At 47.0% G+C, this 16,764-nt stretch overlaps 1 protein-coding gene across 1 annotated transcript; it reads left to right on the plus strand.

The window, feature by feature from the left end:
• The first annotated feature begins 9,891 nt into the window (after positions 1-9,891).
• On the plus strand, positions 9,892-12,687 carry LOC119444927 (uncharacterized). The gene is made up of 2 exons (XM_037709266.2): positions 9,892-10,126; positions 12,498-12,687. The coding sequence occupies exons 1-2, from the start codon at positions 9,892-9,894 to the stop codon at positions 12,674-12,676; spliced, it is 414 nt and encodes a 137-aa protein (XP_037565194.1). The 3' UTR covers positions 12,677-12,687.
• Positions 12,688-16,764: the final 4,077 nt, after the last annotated feature.

Raw genomic sequence — 16,764 nt, forward strand, 5'->3', positions numbered from 1 at the left:
AAGAGCGAAGCGGTGGCTGTGGAGAGCACAGCTCGGCCGGGACCAAAAGCGCGTGTGTTCTGTTTTATGCTCGCTACTCAAGCCACGCGAGATGCGGAGCCCTGATAATGGTGCAGTCCTGAGAATTCGTTCCAAGTGGACGCACCTTGCGAACTCATCGGCTGTAACTCGTAGATTGAAATAATTTTTATTTCGCCTAGAAGTAATGACCACCTCATCGATTAATTTTGAACAATGACTAGAATCTTGTTATCTGCCATAGGCAATTTTCAAAAATTTGGTTCAGCTAAAGAAAAACACCCTGTACAACTACTGTAAAGCCATTTACATGTAGGGATAAGAAATCCTGATTTTATGATTTTCGTTTTATTTCTTCTTGGTGATGCAGAAACACATACAACCCGAACTAAAAGATCGCTTCTCTTCAAAGCAGTTTCGCCCGAAAGGCGAAGCATCAATTGCGATAGCAAATTAGCAGAGAGCTATTCGGAATAGGGATAGTAGTTTTATCGGCTGCATAAACTTGGACACATTCGCTTTCTAACTGAATTGACAAGCGTGGTGTCATCTCGCACAAGCAAACATGAATAGATCACACTGAATGACCGCAGACAACGACTGTCAAAACGCTGGCAGCAAGCGCAGCCGCCGCAGCGGGCGAAGGTTCGTGCGGTGTATCGCTTCAACGGAAGTTGAGCGGCGAATGCACGGCGCATACAAAGGTCAGAGCCGTGTGAAGATAAGAGACGTTGCGGGCGACCGCCACCACAGCCAGTGCAAGCTAGTTGTTGGCAGAGTAGAAGATTCCCCCCCCCCCTTCCTCCCGCGCTGCCTTCCCGCTTTCTTGCTTTCGCGTGGGAGAATGAGTGGCCAGCTTCCCTTGCGACCGGTTGCAAGATACGCATTTCGTGCCGTAGCAGCGTCGCCCCACCTTCCTCCCTCCCATACCCCCACGGCCTTTCGTGCGACGGTGGCGTTTGCTTTCCGCCGTGCGTTCGCTCTCCGTCCCCCGCGCGCTTTCACTCGCGCATACGGCGCGCGGCGACGATTTTATCGAGCTTGGAATCTATACGGAACCTCACGGCGACGGTGATGGCGACGACGACGGCGACGCCGACGGCAGAAATCCGGTTGAAGTGTCCGTATAATTGCTATCGCAATAAAAGAAATCAGTGGGGATTTAGCAGTAAATGCGACAGAAATGCGTTAGTATAACGTAGCACCTCTTTTGAGCTCCTGGATGCATGCTTTAAACCCTGTTCACTACATTGCAATGTATTGTTCCGGAGCTCACTCGTCACACGTCTCGCCTCTATGAGAAGCGAAATGCCACTAACGACCCTATGCAATTTACCTCAACCTACCTCAATAATGACCTACAATACGTCAGGTCAACAATACTGTTGGCCTGCCACTTAAAGGTCAATGTATGGCCCAGAGTTGGTGTTTCGTCTTTTCTTATAAGAGCCAGCATCGGAAAGTTTCTTATAATTATGTTATTGATAAAAATGAACAAGAATTATTTTTCTGATCTGCAAGAAAGGACTTTAGAAACACTGTTCCACCTTCTTGATAAGACTTAAATGTCCAAAATTTACTATTTTTGGGAGCCTCGACCCTTGAGCCCAGAGACAGTATAGTTGGCGATGCCATGCAGAATTTTATTGCAGGGTCAGAGAGATTTCGACTATAAAATCAGAACTTGTGGTTTCGCCATCTTTCGACAAAATCGGTTTTGATTAGCTGTATTTTTGTTTTCATTTATTCCTTCATTCTAATAAAATCATAAGTTATAATCTACCTATTATTTCTCACATGCCAATTCAAGAATTTTGTTTTCGTATATTTTTATAATTATTGTTTATTGTTTTAATATCGAACTACCTGGTTCATGGCCAATTCCCTAGAGTGGGTATGTGCCACTAACACCTGGGCTCTACATCTACAACTCTTATTATGGGGTTTTACGTGCCAAAACCACGATCTGATCATGAGGCACGCCGTAGTGGGGGACTCCGGAAATTTGGACCACCTGGGGTTCTTTAACGTGCACCTAAATGTAAGTACACGAGTGTTTTCGCATTTCGCCCCCATCGTAATGCGTACATCTACAACTCATTTTTTTTTCTTTTAATTCGCCCGAAACAACATCAAATGCGGACTTCATGTTCTGTGCTTCATGTCAATACAATACTAACAAAAATCAGCCGCCTAGCAATGCGTAGAAATGGTTAACCAGCGAAGCTGGAACGTGCGGCCCCGGTATTTGTCACTGGGTTAATCCTGACGGTACAATAAAGTCTTAATGAATTATTGGTTACGTCTTTGAGTTTCTTAATAAGGTAACACACACGTTCGGCTGCGACGGAAAAAACTACGTCACTGACGGTATGCCCGCAGTCCGCCGTTGTCGTATTGCCACTTGGGATTCTTCAAAATTAAATTGCTTCAAACTCAAATCTGTCCGTTACGAAAGAGAATGAAAGACTCATACCCCCCTTAAGCAATGACTCATACCACCTTAAACACGGTCTGCCCATTACGACGACAGAATAGAAGTGAAATTCTACGCTGGAATGTTGAGCGGCAACGGAGCCAGCTGTGGAAGAAGACGACGATGACGAACGGGGGAGCAGTGGCATGACTGCGTTACAGTGTGCTAGTACACTGTAACTGCGTTCCCGCGGTTGCGCCGAGGGACGCCAACGATCCAGCTATGGAAGAAGACGACGACGCTCGAGCCAATGGTGATGATGACAGTTTCTGCGTACAGGCGACAGGCGGACGAATCGTCTAGCCATATACAGCTTCACTGTAATAACTTTTGCCTGGAATCTCCTAATGCTATGGAAGGCAGCACATATATTACACAGCGCGAGAGACGTGTCTTAACTTTTAACCAACAGATCAACAATATCGTTAACTGTCATCACGCATTGCCTACAGGATATCTAACTGCAGTTTCTAAAATACTGTGACCAATATTTAGTTTTGTTTACTTAGCGTTAGTGAAAAAGGTGTCCGGCAGTGTCCATTTCGGCAAAGTTTTTTATAGGGAGTATTTATTTTGATTATATGTAGACATGGAAGTAAATGATGATGCGGACGCTAACTGGATGGCAAAAAAAAAAGAAAAAAAGTGACGGGCGCATCAACAACGTTCATGTAAAATTTACAACCTCGTAAGTTTCCCTTGCAATATAAGAGGTGTCCATCGAGACAATGATTATAGTTTATGTCTTTATGAGTATAGTTTATGCTGCGGTACGCTGCCGTATTCCACATCCAAACATATGTTTACACAGATAGTGTGGGGACATCGCCCTTGGCCAATTCTGCCTGGAAATAAAATTTATTAAATAATATTTTGAAACTATCAGCGTTTTATTGCACAAAGAAAACTTCGTGAAGCGCCGCTTAGTAAACTTGGCTTAAAATTAGGTGCTGGATTATTACTCTTTTGGGGCCTCATTATTTGTGTTTAGTGACGGGGACGTGGGGGCTTTACGCGATGGGAGATTTCCTTTGAGCAACGAAACGCATAACGTGCTGATTCTTGCTTTCCTTACAATCCCTAATGTAATTTTTCCAAAGTCATTTCTACAGCGTAGGGTAGCCAACCAGACGCTTTCTGGTTGACATTTCTTCCTTCTCTCTGTGATTTCTCTCTCTCTCTCTATCTTTCTAGATTACTTCTATTCCAAATTGTTCAACGAATGCACTTCTTCATTTCTTTTAAACTATGATCCGTCATTCACCTGGTCTCTCGTTCCAATTTCACAATATTTTTTTTAATTTGCAGCTTTGTTTTTCAAATACATTTTTCCAAAGTTTTTTTTTTTTTTACGGCGCGCACAACCACTAAATTTGTGGCCAGTCGCCCGTAATGGGTACGAGCGATGTTCTTAAAAGCTAATCATCGTCGATAGCAGCAGCGCGTGCCAGACTTGCAACGACAAAGAAGAATAGAAATCGTACGATCCAGGTGAGCAAGCAAGCAAGGTGAGCTGTCTCGACCTATTTCCTCTCGCCGTGAGAAGATGCTTACTTTTTCGGTAAAGCCGTTTGTGTAGATGTTCTGGCATCAACTCCGTACACCCAGAACCTGTGAGAGTCTACCCTCTTGTAGCTTTTCGATCTGTTCACATAGGCCTCGTTCCGAGGCCAACAGTGGCAGGTCACAGTCGCATAGATATTTATTTATTTCATGGGCTTCCGGATATACAGACGACTGAACCTGCTCAGCTTGTTTTGTGCTTAACACATACCCGATTTAAAGCTTCCTGCCTAAGGCTCACAGTATATTCGAAATTTCAAATGTGCAGCCTGTGTGAGTTGCGCTTCACATACTCGGTCGTGCGTTTGTCTTAGCCCTTGTGATTTATGCGGCCATTTAAGGGCAATACCGCCAGTGCCCAACGTGACAAACCTTTTCGTTTGTAAGTGCCATTTGCGATTCGCCGGCCACTTTCTCCAACAATTCCTCCGACATGAGAAGTGACTGGCACCTGCTCACGCGAAAAGTTATTCGTGTAAGCATTGTCTTGTGAATAACATCCCTGAAACGGTGTCATTTAGCAATTATATTTCAACGCTGTTCATTTTTACGTTTCGTCAGTTATATTAGCGGCCCTGATTCCATCTTATCACTATCACTGGCCGGCGGTGAGCAGTGGCTCATAAGGAAGGAATAGAATTGAGTGAAGTGAATTTTTACATCGTACCACCCTTTTCTGCTGCACACAGTGATCATGTAATAACGGCTACCCTTCCTAAGAAATTCTTTATACATACAGCACAATAAGCTATGTGTCGGATGTCCAAAACTCCATTGGAAATACCTCTCACTGCAAATTGCCACAAAAAGAAAAAAGAAAGAGCACTGTTCCAATCGAAATAAATTTGGAAATATGTGGTTGCCGAGCCAAATAGGTTAGCGCCGAAGTTGCGGCCGTTCAGTGCCATAGGTACACTGAAAATAGTCACAAATATGTCTGTAAGTATATGGCATTAATTGTGTATTACCATTTGGAAAAGAGTACATTTAGATAGCATGAAACAGAAGGCGAGGAAATATTAGGCTGCGGAGAAACGCTACTCGGGGCCACCGCCGCCCACGGTATATCTAAACTTGAAGACGCCACAAAGCGCTCCCGTGAAGGCCCGAACGTCTTCCTATAGCCTATTACCACCGTCTAAACTGATCCGGAGATCTAGGATTGCGACGACATACGCCGCTTTTCGCGTTCATGTAAATACCGCTCATGGCGGACGAATTTTACATAAGAAACCGCAGAGTTATTCAAGCACGCGCTCCCTCCACCTTCACATTGATTACTCTATGTTCTTCTTATGCGTCTGGCGAGGTTCCAGATTTTAATAGGTTAGAAGTTAGAAAAAAAAGCTAATGCGTTTATCTATACTTTCATGACGAGAGGAACTGCTCTCTGCATCCGTCACGATACAGAACGGCTGAAGCTGTGGCGCAATTAAATGAATAAATTGCTCTTGGTATTCTTTTTTTTTTCTTTTCTTTTCTTAGCCCAGGCATATAATTCGCGGAGCGTTCTCCGTTAATGAGGTGCCACGTTCTTAATATCGTACTCTGTCAGCCATGCAGTGATTCGTTTAAACGTTTTTTTTTCTAACTATTCAATATTGAACCTTACTGCCATTCGTCTTGTTCCGTTGGATAATTTGTTGCTCGAAGTTGAATGTTAACGATTTCAGCCCGGGCTCACCAACAGCTCTTGAGCTAGAGCGGTCCGTAAAGCATTTTTGAGTAACTCTTGATTCTGGACATATTAATAATAATATAGAAGGTGGGCGGCTAATGGGCAAAGAAACTTACAAAAAAATAACTTTGTTGACTCCTCCCCTGCTTTTGTTTCACATGTGTATGAGCATTTCATTTATTGCGATAGCAATCATTAAGGACACTTCAAGTGCATTTCTGCCAACGCCGTCGGCGTCGCTGTGAGGTTCCGTATAAAGTCCAAGGGCGATCAAATCGTCGCCGCGCGCCGTATGCTGTATGGGCAAGGAGAAGCGTGCGAGGGTGAGCCGGCGATCGCGGCTGAATTTTGAGTCATCTGCGCCGGTGACACAGTCAGCCGTGCGCTTTGTTTTCGCGGTTTAGTTCATGTCGATGCGAGACGCAGCACGAAGGTCAATTCGCTCACTACTGCAACCGCGCTTCCTCACTCCAGCGTTTTGACAGCGAGTTTCCGCGGTCATCGAGTGAGATGTGTTCATGTTTGCTTGTGCACGCGTGACACTGTGCTGGTTCATTTAGGTAGTATGCCTGTGTTTACAAACTTATAGGGTCAATAAAACTACTAACCTTATTTCGTATAGCTGTCCAGTAATTTGCTATCGCAATCGATGCTTCGCCTTTTCGTGCGAAACTGCGACCTTTTGTTTTTGCTGACGTTTTCATGCTGGATATATTTAATTCTCCCATCCGGGCTTAGCTCTAAATAGGGCTGCCGTATGTAAAAAAAACCATATCTATTAAATGCAAAACCTACTGGGGGTTTTGGTTTGTACTCTGTTTTTCCGAGTCCCTTTTGCTTTGATTCTTTATGCACCATGTGGTGAAACTGAAAATGTACAGTACACTTAACCACTTGTTCTTAGATTAATCCATTTTTCCCCAGTTTCACTTCATAGTTCAGGCTCCGTCATGTTCTTTCCTCCCTTCGTATCTCTTGTACCTTAAATCGAGTCAGCGACGCAACTTAATCGGCTGCGATTACATTTATTTTCGCAGCCAACATAAGCGACCACCATGGGTTGATTGCACTATTCCTTTCTACATAAAGCGAAAAAAAACTTCGAATAAAAGAGAGACTGTTTCAGCACCAAATAGAAGCACAACAGAAACAGTCCAAACGGAGTAGAAAGCGTCACATCTTATGCACATCAGCAGAACAAGAAAACATTACAAACATTGTGATTACGCAACTTAAATCGCCGTGACGCAGTGACTGCAGGGTTAGTGCGTACACTTTGGCAATGCACCTTGAAAAATTCAACTGTGCAAGGTGGGCTGCCGTTGTTGTGCGCCGATTTCAAGCGTTCAATCGCGCGTTGTGCTCTACACGCATAAAATCACATGTGCGCTCTTAATTATTGTGTATAGGGGGCGTGCAAGGGAAAGGCAATGTACGATAATAAAAGCAAGGGCAGTTGTGGAGCTTCCTACCCCGCACCAATAACTTGCATATGCTGGTCGTTATTTGCCTGGTAGTTGAGCGTATAGCAACTTATGTTTTCTTAGCGTCCTATAGAGTTGTATTCCTTCCGCCAGTTCTAGCAATACTAGTCATTCAGGAATAGCGTAAAAATAGGCATACCTTTACCTGTGTTTTACCCGAGGAAAGAGTGCAGAAGGCGGTACACACCTGGCAAAGGCATGCTCTTGCTGTAGGAAAAAAACCTGAAAAATTGGCATTTATAGCAATGACTCGTGCAGCAGCTTCAAAATTACGGCTTAGTACAGTGGCGCATAAGAAACCGATACAAAGCATATAAATTAACTCTATCATAAACCTACTAAAACTACCTGAAAGTAAAACACGAACATGACAAGAGCATAAACTAGACGAATCAAGTTGAAAATAAATAATAAGTAATACGAAAATTTCTCCAATTTATCTGCTCGAAAATTTTTACATGTACGAATAATGATGTGGGCATGCAGGCTGACCCGCGAGCACTTCGCCCGATAAACCAGAGGTTCCGGAACAGGCCCGCAGTCATGCAGCTGCTGCAAGCGTTGGCCGTCGTGCTGTGGAAGAACCTGTGGATGCAGCCATTCCGGCACCACTACGCCAGCACGGCAGCCGAGATGTTCATCGTGGTGCTGTGCTTCAGCGTTCTGTGGAACCGGGAGAGGCCCGCGCCGGGAACCCTGAGGCGCTCCGCCGACGCTGTGCTCTACGACGAGGAGCCGGCTCTCGACGAGGCCTTCGTGGAACAAGAGCACGTGCTCGTCTACGGGCCTGGCTACTCCTACACGCACGAGATAATGAGCGCCTTCCATTCTACGCACAGTACGTGTAACGCCGTCATGCTTACCAGTCGATACCGGGAAGAGGACCATTAAGTGTCCTTGTCGAAAAGTTGCCATTAGGTGACATTCCTTGTTCGACAACTCATCATTTAGAGTTTCCTTCTTCATTTGAACTGCACTTATAGCAGCAGCTTTATGTTGAGCAGCAAACGATGACTGGCAATGGCTATTGGCCTCGAGGGCCACCACTGGAGAGACCACAGCTGCCATCGCTGTGACCTAGAGAATGACATCACGTGACTCGCGTTTGCGCCTTTGCCGCAGCCAACGCCACTCGCTGGCTAGGCGATTAAAGCTTTCATTGTAGGCTTGCAGATAACGTGTTTCATTCGCAAGGCTGCAATTGAGTTGCCCAATCTTACTGCATGGTCTACTGCTTGTTGCCGCAGTGGCGGACGTATGAGACCGAGCGCAGTGTGAGTTTTCACGAGTACCCCAAAAGGAAGCGGCAGCGAGATGCTTGGCTGATAAAGTAACCGAAAACTAAAAAATATGATCATCGTAATAGTCGAGCAAGCGATGTACACAGGGCTTGTAACGTGCTCGTTTTTTATGACATCGGTCAAAACACCCTCCGCATAGATGCATGCGACTTGCATGCGCGCACACGGAGGAAGCGTAGATTCAGGAGACAAAAATATAAGTGGTTGAAGTTCCGCGTAATATATTAGACAGGTGATAATTCATCGCCTCGCAATACTTCTGGGGAAAGTGGCAAGCCGCACTTCCCGCGACGAATGCTATGAACAGTACTGTTTTTGCAACAAAAGTGTGTATAGCTACCTTTATGAATGATCAGGCGAACTGAATAATCAATATGACAGTATCAGGATGTTTGCTTGCTAAAAGCACTTGCTGCCCTACACACACACCAGACTGGGATGCACGCGCTATGTTGTTTTGAAGCGAAGACGCCACACATACAAAGCTTAAAAGATGCAAACACTAGAAATTAACCGTAATACAACCACTGGACCCCGAACACTTCGCAGCCCGTATCACGTAATGTCTCTTTCTATGTCACGGATTCATTCCAACAGTTGGCGCCACGGTATGTCCTCGGCGACAATAGTGGCATAGCCGGTGATATTGGTTTGTGGGAAGTGTGTGGAAGTGCGCGTGTGGTCAGTCCCACGGAGTGGTCGGTCGACATAGTGGTCGTAGCTGTGCCTTTGTGGAGTTCGGCCTCACGTGGCAGCAGGAGAAAGTGAAAGGTAGCACAGGCTCGATGACGCGAATGCTCTACAATGTGACGCAAGGGATAACACGAGTGAACTGTTTTAGGACGTGGTGTAAAGGCAGCCTTAGCCGCAAGAACGATGAGGCATGAAACAAGTAGTGCTCTTTGTAGCATAAAACACCAACGCTTTGTGGTGGGAACGTTTGAACGTTTATTTTTTAGGAGCTCCGCCACCATTTTCTAGTTCAGCTTAGGAAGCTTCGTAACAGATCAGCACAGTTGTATATAAACGACTTTTTTTGTTTTTTTGTTTTTTTGTCCTCAACAACGAACCGAGTGTCCCGCTAAGCATTGAGCATCTGCTGCAATGTCGGCTCTTTTGCGAGATTGGGAAAGCATGCTTGCATTGTAAACTGAGGAGGAAGCCTGTGGGGAATGCTAAGGAGTAGCTTAAGTTGCAGTCGAAAAACAATGGCAAGTGGAGGCTTTGTAATCGTAGTCGTCTAATAGAATGGCGAAGCAATCGAAGTGGCATATGTTTTCTACGACGTCTCAGCCACGTCTCCGCTTTCACCTTTTCACAGCCACAGGTAGGCGCAGAAGCGCTCACAGCGCGCAAAAGAAAGAGCAGAAAATGATTTACGTTGCCGACGAAGCAGGCGAGGTGGCCCTATTGTGCGCCGAAGTACGGCGTCAGTTCCACGGCCGCGACCAATACGTGATTTGCATCGATTTTGGCGAGGACACCCAGGAGACGAAGCTGCTCAACTACACAGTTCACGTGACCACCCAGCACACGGGCGACTATTCGCCTGGCGTCAAGTTCCCCTGGACATTCCGTGAGCCGACAGAAGACATCGACGTTTATGGTACGATGCTGCCTCTCTTCTGTGAGCTGGTCGGTGTCATAATGGAGAGAAGTACGCGTCGAATTTAATCACCATTTCGGCCCGCCATGCGATTAGTAAGGGCATAGTGTTGAATCTTGGGCCACGTACGCACGCAGCAAATACATTCAGCTCAAGTTCTAGCGCCGTTTGAACTCGAAGTCTCTCTTTCTAGGTCCCAAAAAGTCATTCAATATAGCGCTCATGATCCCCGACTAATTAGCTTGTGACCCTGACTTAATGGCCTGCGTAATGCATGTGCCCCTTATTTGGTAAAGCCACTGTACCGCAAATAAACATGAACACTGAGAACGCCAGACCAATTGCAATGGGCGCTGGTGGCACTCGTGATGTCCGGTCTCGTGTTCATCGCCCGTTCTTTTTCTTTTACAGCGTAAGCTGTTATGGGCTCCTTCCAATAGTCCTTTCGTGTCGCAATGATGCCGCCGCCGCCCCCACCGCGTAACCGCTGTCGCTGGAAATGAGAAAAAAGTACCCAGTCTCCGCCTAAGTCGAACCCAGGACCACTGCGCGCGAGTCGGATACTTTACCACTGAGCCACGCAAGCGCTTGCGATAGCGAAAAAAAAACCCTATAAACGCAGACGCTGAAGCTCCGAGCCGCCGCCAGTATGGTGGCGCCATCTAGTTCAGGCGCAGGCGACCAGATGCCATTCAAACGAGGCACGCAAAAAAAAAACGCGATCCCCAGTCTCCGCAAGTATGGTGGCGCCAGCTAGTTAACGTGCCTGCAAACGCATCGTGCGCAGCTCGCCATCGACGCCCGGCGGACAGTTCAGATTGTTCTCGTCAAAACGAGGCGAAGAGGCTTTCTCGCGAAGACCCTGGTGTGCGTGGTGCCGAAATTGGAGCTACTCTTAAGCCGCTCCACCAGCTTACGCTGTGACTGTGCTGCGTGTGCCGCGCAGGCCTGTGATTTTTTCTTTCGCTACGATTCCTTCACCGAGTATCAACCAACTAGGCCAGGAAGAACTTATCTCAAATCTCAGATATGTAGTTTACATAACCAAAGTTATGCTTCCGTTTTCGGTTCGCCTCACAGTGGTGACTACAGGGCAAATTCGCTACCACTTAAATTTTGTTAAACAATGACCCATTATCTCTAATTTAACCCAGGTGGTCCGTGTGGCAGTTCATTTATAGCCTTTACTCGAACACCACACTTGCCGGTGAACATGCATACGCTTCCATGCGCGTCAAGAACAACTTAGAACCTGTCATTACATTATGGGAACTGGCCTGTAGTTAACGCTAAGTGTTGAATGTGCACGCGAGGAGCAACCGCTGTCTATAGAGTAAAGAAGCCCACCCACATGAACTGTATAAGGGCATCTGACTTCCTTCATTCAGAGAAAGTGATTAAATTCTGTATAGGTGCATGCGAGTATATCGCCTTCGTGGCCACAACTTCAGCGATGGTTATTATTGACGGAAATTGAAAAAAAAAAGAAGACAGACCGCGATCGAAGAAGTGTGAATCCGAGACGGCCGTTTGCTGCCCAGGATGGATGATTCTGTGATAATTAGCGCAGGTCTAAAATAAGTTCTAAAGGCCATAATAAAACTCAATGTAGTCACATCTCGATTGCATCCCTTTACTACTTACTAAAGCGACGCTGTAAATATAAGTCAACGACTCTAGTACACCCTTATAAGGTTTCTCGGCGCGGACCCTTCGAAGGGGAAGGATGAAGTCTCGAAAAATACGTAACACGAAACCGCCAGCATTTGAAACACGCGCAGGACAGATTCCTTATTCTTCCTAATGAAGTCTGCCGTACTCCGCTGATTTTCCTACACATTCAAAATATTGCGAGAAATTTTGTGGCTTACACACACAAAAAGGCACATCGGTATCATTTCGATCACCAGGTTCTTTAACGTGCAAAAAATTGTAAGTGCCCGAGCATTTTTGCATTCCGCGCCAATCGTAATGCAATCGCCGTGGCCGGGCTCGAGCGGCTGACCCCGTGCCCAGCAGCGCAATATCATAGCCACTCATCTACATATCGCCGCGGGCTAGAAATGTTAAGCTATAACATGACCCCTGGCGCCGTGGTATACTGTAGCTCGCTCCTGAAAATAGTTCTATGATTGAGGTAACCTTACGCCGGAGGAAATGTGCTCAGAACGTAAAATGTGCGCAGCTGTTATCATTATTTAACACAAAATGATCTTTCCTACCCCTTCGAACGTCAAAATAAGCGCCTTGATAAAAATTGCTTGGTTTCGAGTGTATTGTGCTCCAAGGCACTAGCTTGTGTCCCGATCGCAGCCTAGTTAGTGCTGTGGCGGGAAAAAAAAGGCAATTCTCTCCTGCTCCATCCGTACAGACCAGGTGCAGAAGATAATGGCTGTGGTGGAGACAAGGCACATTGAGTTGCAGACGAGCAATAGATTTTCGTACGACGACATCTTCGGACGACACCATGTCGCGGATGACGAAGCAGACACGCCTGGCATCGAAGAGCTCAGGTCGATGGACAAGGGAGAAGCAGCTCTGGCCGCCTGAAGATGCAGCAGAGGCAAGTGGAAGGAATACTTTTTCGCTCGCTGGCTCGCTTGTTCATTCATTCGCTATTACGTACATTCATTCGCTCGTTCAATCGTTCCGACTATCTGCCTACATTGACAATTATCGTCGATGGTTTCTGCACAGTTTTTAATACCACTATTTCATTGAACAACCCCTGCTTCATACCACCTGCACATCCCCTTCTCTTTGTCATAACTAACTTCTCCTTTCGATCACTTCCACTCTTCCCCCTAGGGGTCTTTGTGGCTTATCATTGTTGGCGAGAGTGAGCTACCTGTTATGTGTTACATAAATAGGAGCACGAGGTACACAATACAGCTTATACTAAATCGCCATGGCAAACTTGTGCTAAAATCTTGCACAGAGGTAGCGAGTTCAGTAAACTTAGCGAGTGAAGTAAATTAGGGACGTTTTGTTGCATTTAATTACAATTTAATTACAATTTTTCGCTGCAATAACTTCGAAGTGCGCCTCATGAGCGGCGACGCCACTAGTACTCGTATGTTTCGATTCCACTGCAGCGGGACGGATGCGCGCATCTTTCAAGGAGAAGGCGAAAACGCGGTGTTCGCCGTAGCCGTGACTCATGACGTAATTCTTCTATTTCATTGTAACCCACATATTTTGAGTGACAGGAACATATACGCATTTCGGCGCATGCAGTCGAGACACATCTTGGTTTCGCGCGTAAGCTTCGCGCGGATCTCGGTTGTTGTGACAAGAGTGGCAAAATGGGCTTGTTGGTTCATGATGAAGACAGTATTTCAGCGCTTAGTAAGGACTTAGTAAGGCTTAGTAAGTCTCCTTCTTACTACGCGTCTCGTCCTTACTAAGTGCTGAAATACTGCCTTCGGGTTGTTCTGAGATTGTACTGACTACTACTGCTTTTGTGATTATCCCTCGGACTCGCTATTTGAATGGTCGTCCTGGTGTCCCGTCTTCGCGGCGCTAAAGCTAATTAGAAATGTAGGGTTCAGCATCTCACAGTGTGTGTGTGTGTGTGTGTGTGTGTGTGTGTGTGTGTGTGTGTGTGTGTGTGTGTGTGTGTGTGTGTGTGTGTGTGTGTGTGTGTGTGTGTGTGTGTGTGTGTGTGTGTGTGTGTGTGTGTGTGTGTGTGTGTGTGTGTGTGTGTGTGGTGTGTGTGTGTGTGTGTGTGTGTGTGTGTGTGTGTGTGTGTGTGTGTGTGTGTGTGTGTGTGTGTGTGTGTGTGTGTGTGTGTGTGTGTGTGTGTGTGTGTGTGTGTGTGTGTGTGTGTGTGTGTGTGTGTGTGTGTGTGTGTGTGTGTGTGTGTGTGTGTGTGTGTGTGTGATTTCGGGAAGCGTCTGTTTGTGGAGGTCGCAAATGTTGTCAACTTCAGCCCAGCTCTGATGAACAACCAAAGCGTGCGCGAACGTGCTGGGTGCCGCCGCACACTGAATTTCACAAGCAGTGGTGTGAATCACCGCAATAAAGAACGCTGTAACGTTGTTTAAAGCATTTTCAAACCGACAGGGAACCATCGTGAAGGTCAGCCTCCGTCGATTTCCGCATCCCAACATGCCGGATGACGTGGACAACTACCGGGCTAGCGTGTCATACATCCTGGGCATCGCCTACCTGCTACCCTTCTGCATGCGCCTCAAGGCGATAGTCCAGGACAAGGAGACCGGAATCATTGTGAGTGACAACTGCTGAAAGTTCTCTCCCCCCGGGGGAGAAAACTCTCAGAAAATAAAAGAAAACAAAAGAAATACAGAAAATAAAAGAAATAGAGAGAGAAAGGAACGAACTGAACATAACTTGACTTCATTTAGACGTGGCGTAACTGTGAATATTTTAACTTCATCGAGGACGAAAACTGAAGGGCAGAAGAAAGCTCAAATTAACGGGTCGAAACACCTCTCTCATGCGAACAGCATATTTCATTAAAGCAGTGATATGCGTTTCCTATTCTCCAATTGCACGGGTATTTAACCTGTCAGTCTTCTAGCCAATATTCAGATGCAGGCTACTTTGAACGGGTAATGTGGGCACTGCACGTGCGCTGCGCAGGCCATTTCATTGCCCAGGTACCGTACACTTGGTCGATAGCTGGCGGGGTACTTTCTAATTTTGCGTGACGTAACGTCCAGCACAGCGTCTCCGCAGATGCGGACCCTGCTGTCCGCCGGATTATCGAATCAACGCGCACTGAAAGTTACATGCTTGAAATCCTACCAGAGAGAATATATGGCGCGAGGTCTGAGTAAATGCCTCTCGAGTATGTGGCCTGGTCGACGTGCTTGCAGGAGCTGCAGATGATCATGGGCTTGTCTAGTCTGGTGCATACCCTGGGTCACCTCATCACGGGAGTGGCACTGACAATGCTCCACTCCATCATCCCCGTATTATGCATGACCGTGTTGCCGAGTGCAGGGCCTGCCACCAACCACGCGTACCTCGAGGGTGCCAGTTTCACGCTGCTTCTGTTCGTGTTCTTCATGTTTTCCGTGATGCTGTCATTCCATGCACTACTCGTCGCCACCATCTTCATAAACAGTAAGTCTGCGCTTATTATATTCCCTCGCATTGGTAAGTGATGTCTTGATAAAACGTCAGCAATTACCGTTGCACTGGAGTTCGATATATATACTAAGCTGCAGCGGTGGCTGAGTGGCGGTAGCGTTCTGCCACTTATCACGAGGCCGACGATTCGATACCCGGCCGATGAGCCACCGCGCTCGTGTTCTGACGGGAGCGGAATTCAGCTGCGCTCGTGCATGCGAAGTTCATTTCGTGCGTTTCAAAGAACTCCCGGAAGTCTAAACTCATCCGCAACGTTCTAGGCAAATCTACTTCTAGGGGATGTGTCAGAAAAGTTCATTGCCAGGAAAGAATTTATTCTGGGGAAAAAATTGTCTTTCACTGCCTAGGTGCCAACAACGAACAAATCAGTCTCACTCTGGCGAGACAGAAAATTGTCTTCACGAAAAACATACTGAAGCACCCGTTGAGTCAGAAGCACTTGTTGCAGATTTTGCCGACTCCGCATTTTGGCTAACTTCAAAACGAAAAATATTGTGGCTTTCGCTCTAATAATATTTAGCGGCAGACTAACACGCCAATAGCTATTACACGTCGAATCCAAATAATTAGCAGGAACCTTCACCACTATAGTAGGGAGAAGAAACAAAAGTTCCCCGATGATTAATTACGGTCTGCCTAATGCGAAATTTGAGCGCAGCTCTATAAGTGTTTTCATTTCCCGATATATAGGCTGGCTCTGACAATCTGTCTCGTGCGGCACGTTGCAAACAGAGCAAAGTGTGGCGCGTCTGCCGAGCTAATCTGGAGGTGGCGAAAGCCAGCGCGTGGGTAACGCGTGTGCAGCCGCCACTGCAGCCTCCGTAGACAGACCTTCCAGACGACGCGTGCTACTCTGGCGCCATCTCGTAGCCATCGTCGCCGCACTACGCTTTTCTTCTCACGCTTTCGCCGTACCCTCCTCCTCCACTTTCCTCCTTGTGTCTTTCCTCCCCCGCTGCGCTCCGCGATCACTCTTTCATCCTTCGCTGTGCTCGTTCACTCGGTTACGCCGACACCGACGCTCTCCGCAAGCACGGGCGGCTAAGAGCCGCCCTCTAAAAAAGCAAGAGCGGAACTTTGCACAATATTGGCCAAAGTTGTGTTTTTTTTAATGCGCAGCATTTCTTTCCGGCGGCTTTGTCCGTCCCTCCCGCACGTCCCACATCCCCACAGCGCATGCGCGTCCCCTCCCCCTCTCCCTCCTTGACTACGCTCCTCCCCCTCTCTCTCCTCTAGGAATCGGAGCGGCGCGCAGGACAGGTGGTGCGACAGCTGCATGCTCCGCTGGGGGCGCCACGGTAGTTCCGCGGTATGAAAATGACGGAGCGCGCGCGCCTCATTCTCTCTCCTGTGCAGCACCGCCATGAGCGCTCGGGCCGCTGCCGCGAAACCATCTCGCGCTCAAGCTAACCATCTCCCCGCTGCTTCGCATTCACACATGGTTCCCTTTAGCGGGAGATGGAGTAACTTATTTACCTGCATCTGTTTTCACGCTACTGAAACCTTGCCAGCCTGCTTCC

This window comes from Dermacentor silvarum, chromosome 3 (genome assembly GCF_013339745.2).
Source record: "Dermacentor silvarum isolate Dsil-2018 chromosome 3, BIME_Dsil_1.4, whole genome shotgun sequence".
Taxonomy (NCBI): Eukaryota; Metazoa; Arthropoda; class Arachnida; order Ixodida; family Ixodidae; genus Dermacentor; species Dermacentor silvarum.

Excerpts from the sequence above, each read along its gene's own strand:
- LOC119444927 (XM_037709266.2), top strand. The coding sequence starts at position 9,892 with ATGATTTACGTTGCCGACGAAGCAGGCGAGGTGGCCCTATTGTGCGCC. Across the intron at positions 10,127-12,497 it reads AGAAGACATCGACGTTTATG|ACCAGGTGCAGAAGATAATG; the intron begins GTACGATGCTGC and ends CCATCCGTACAG.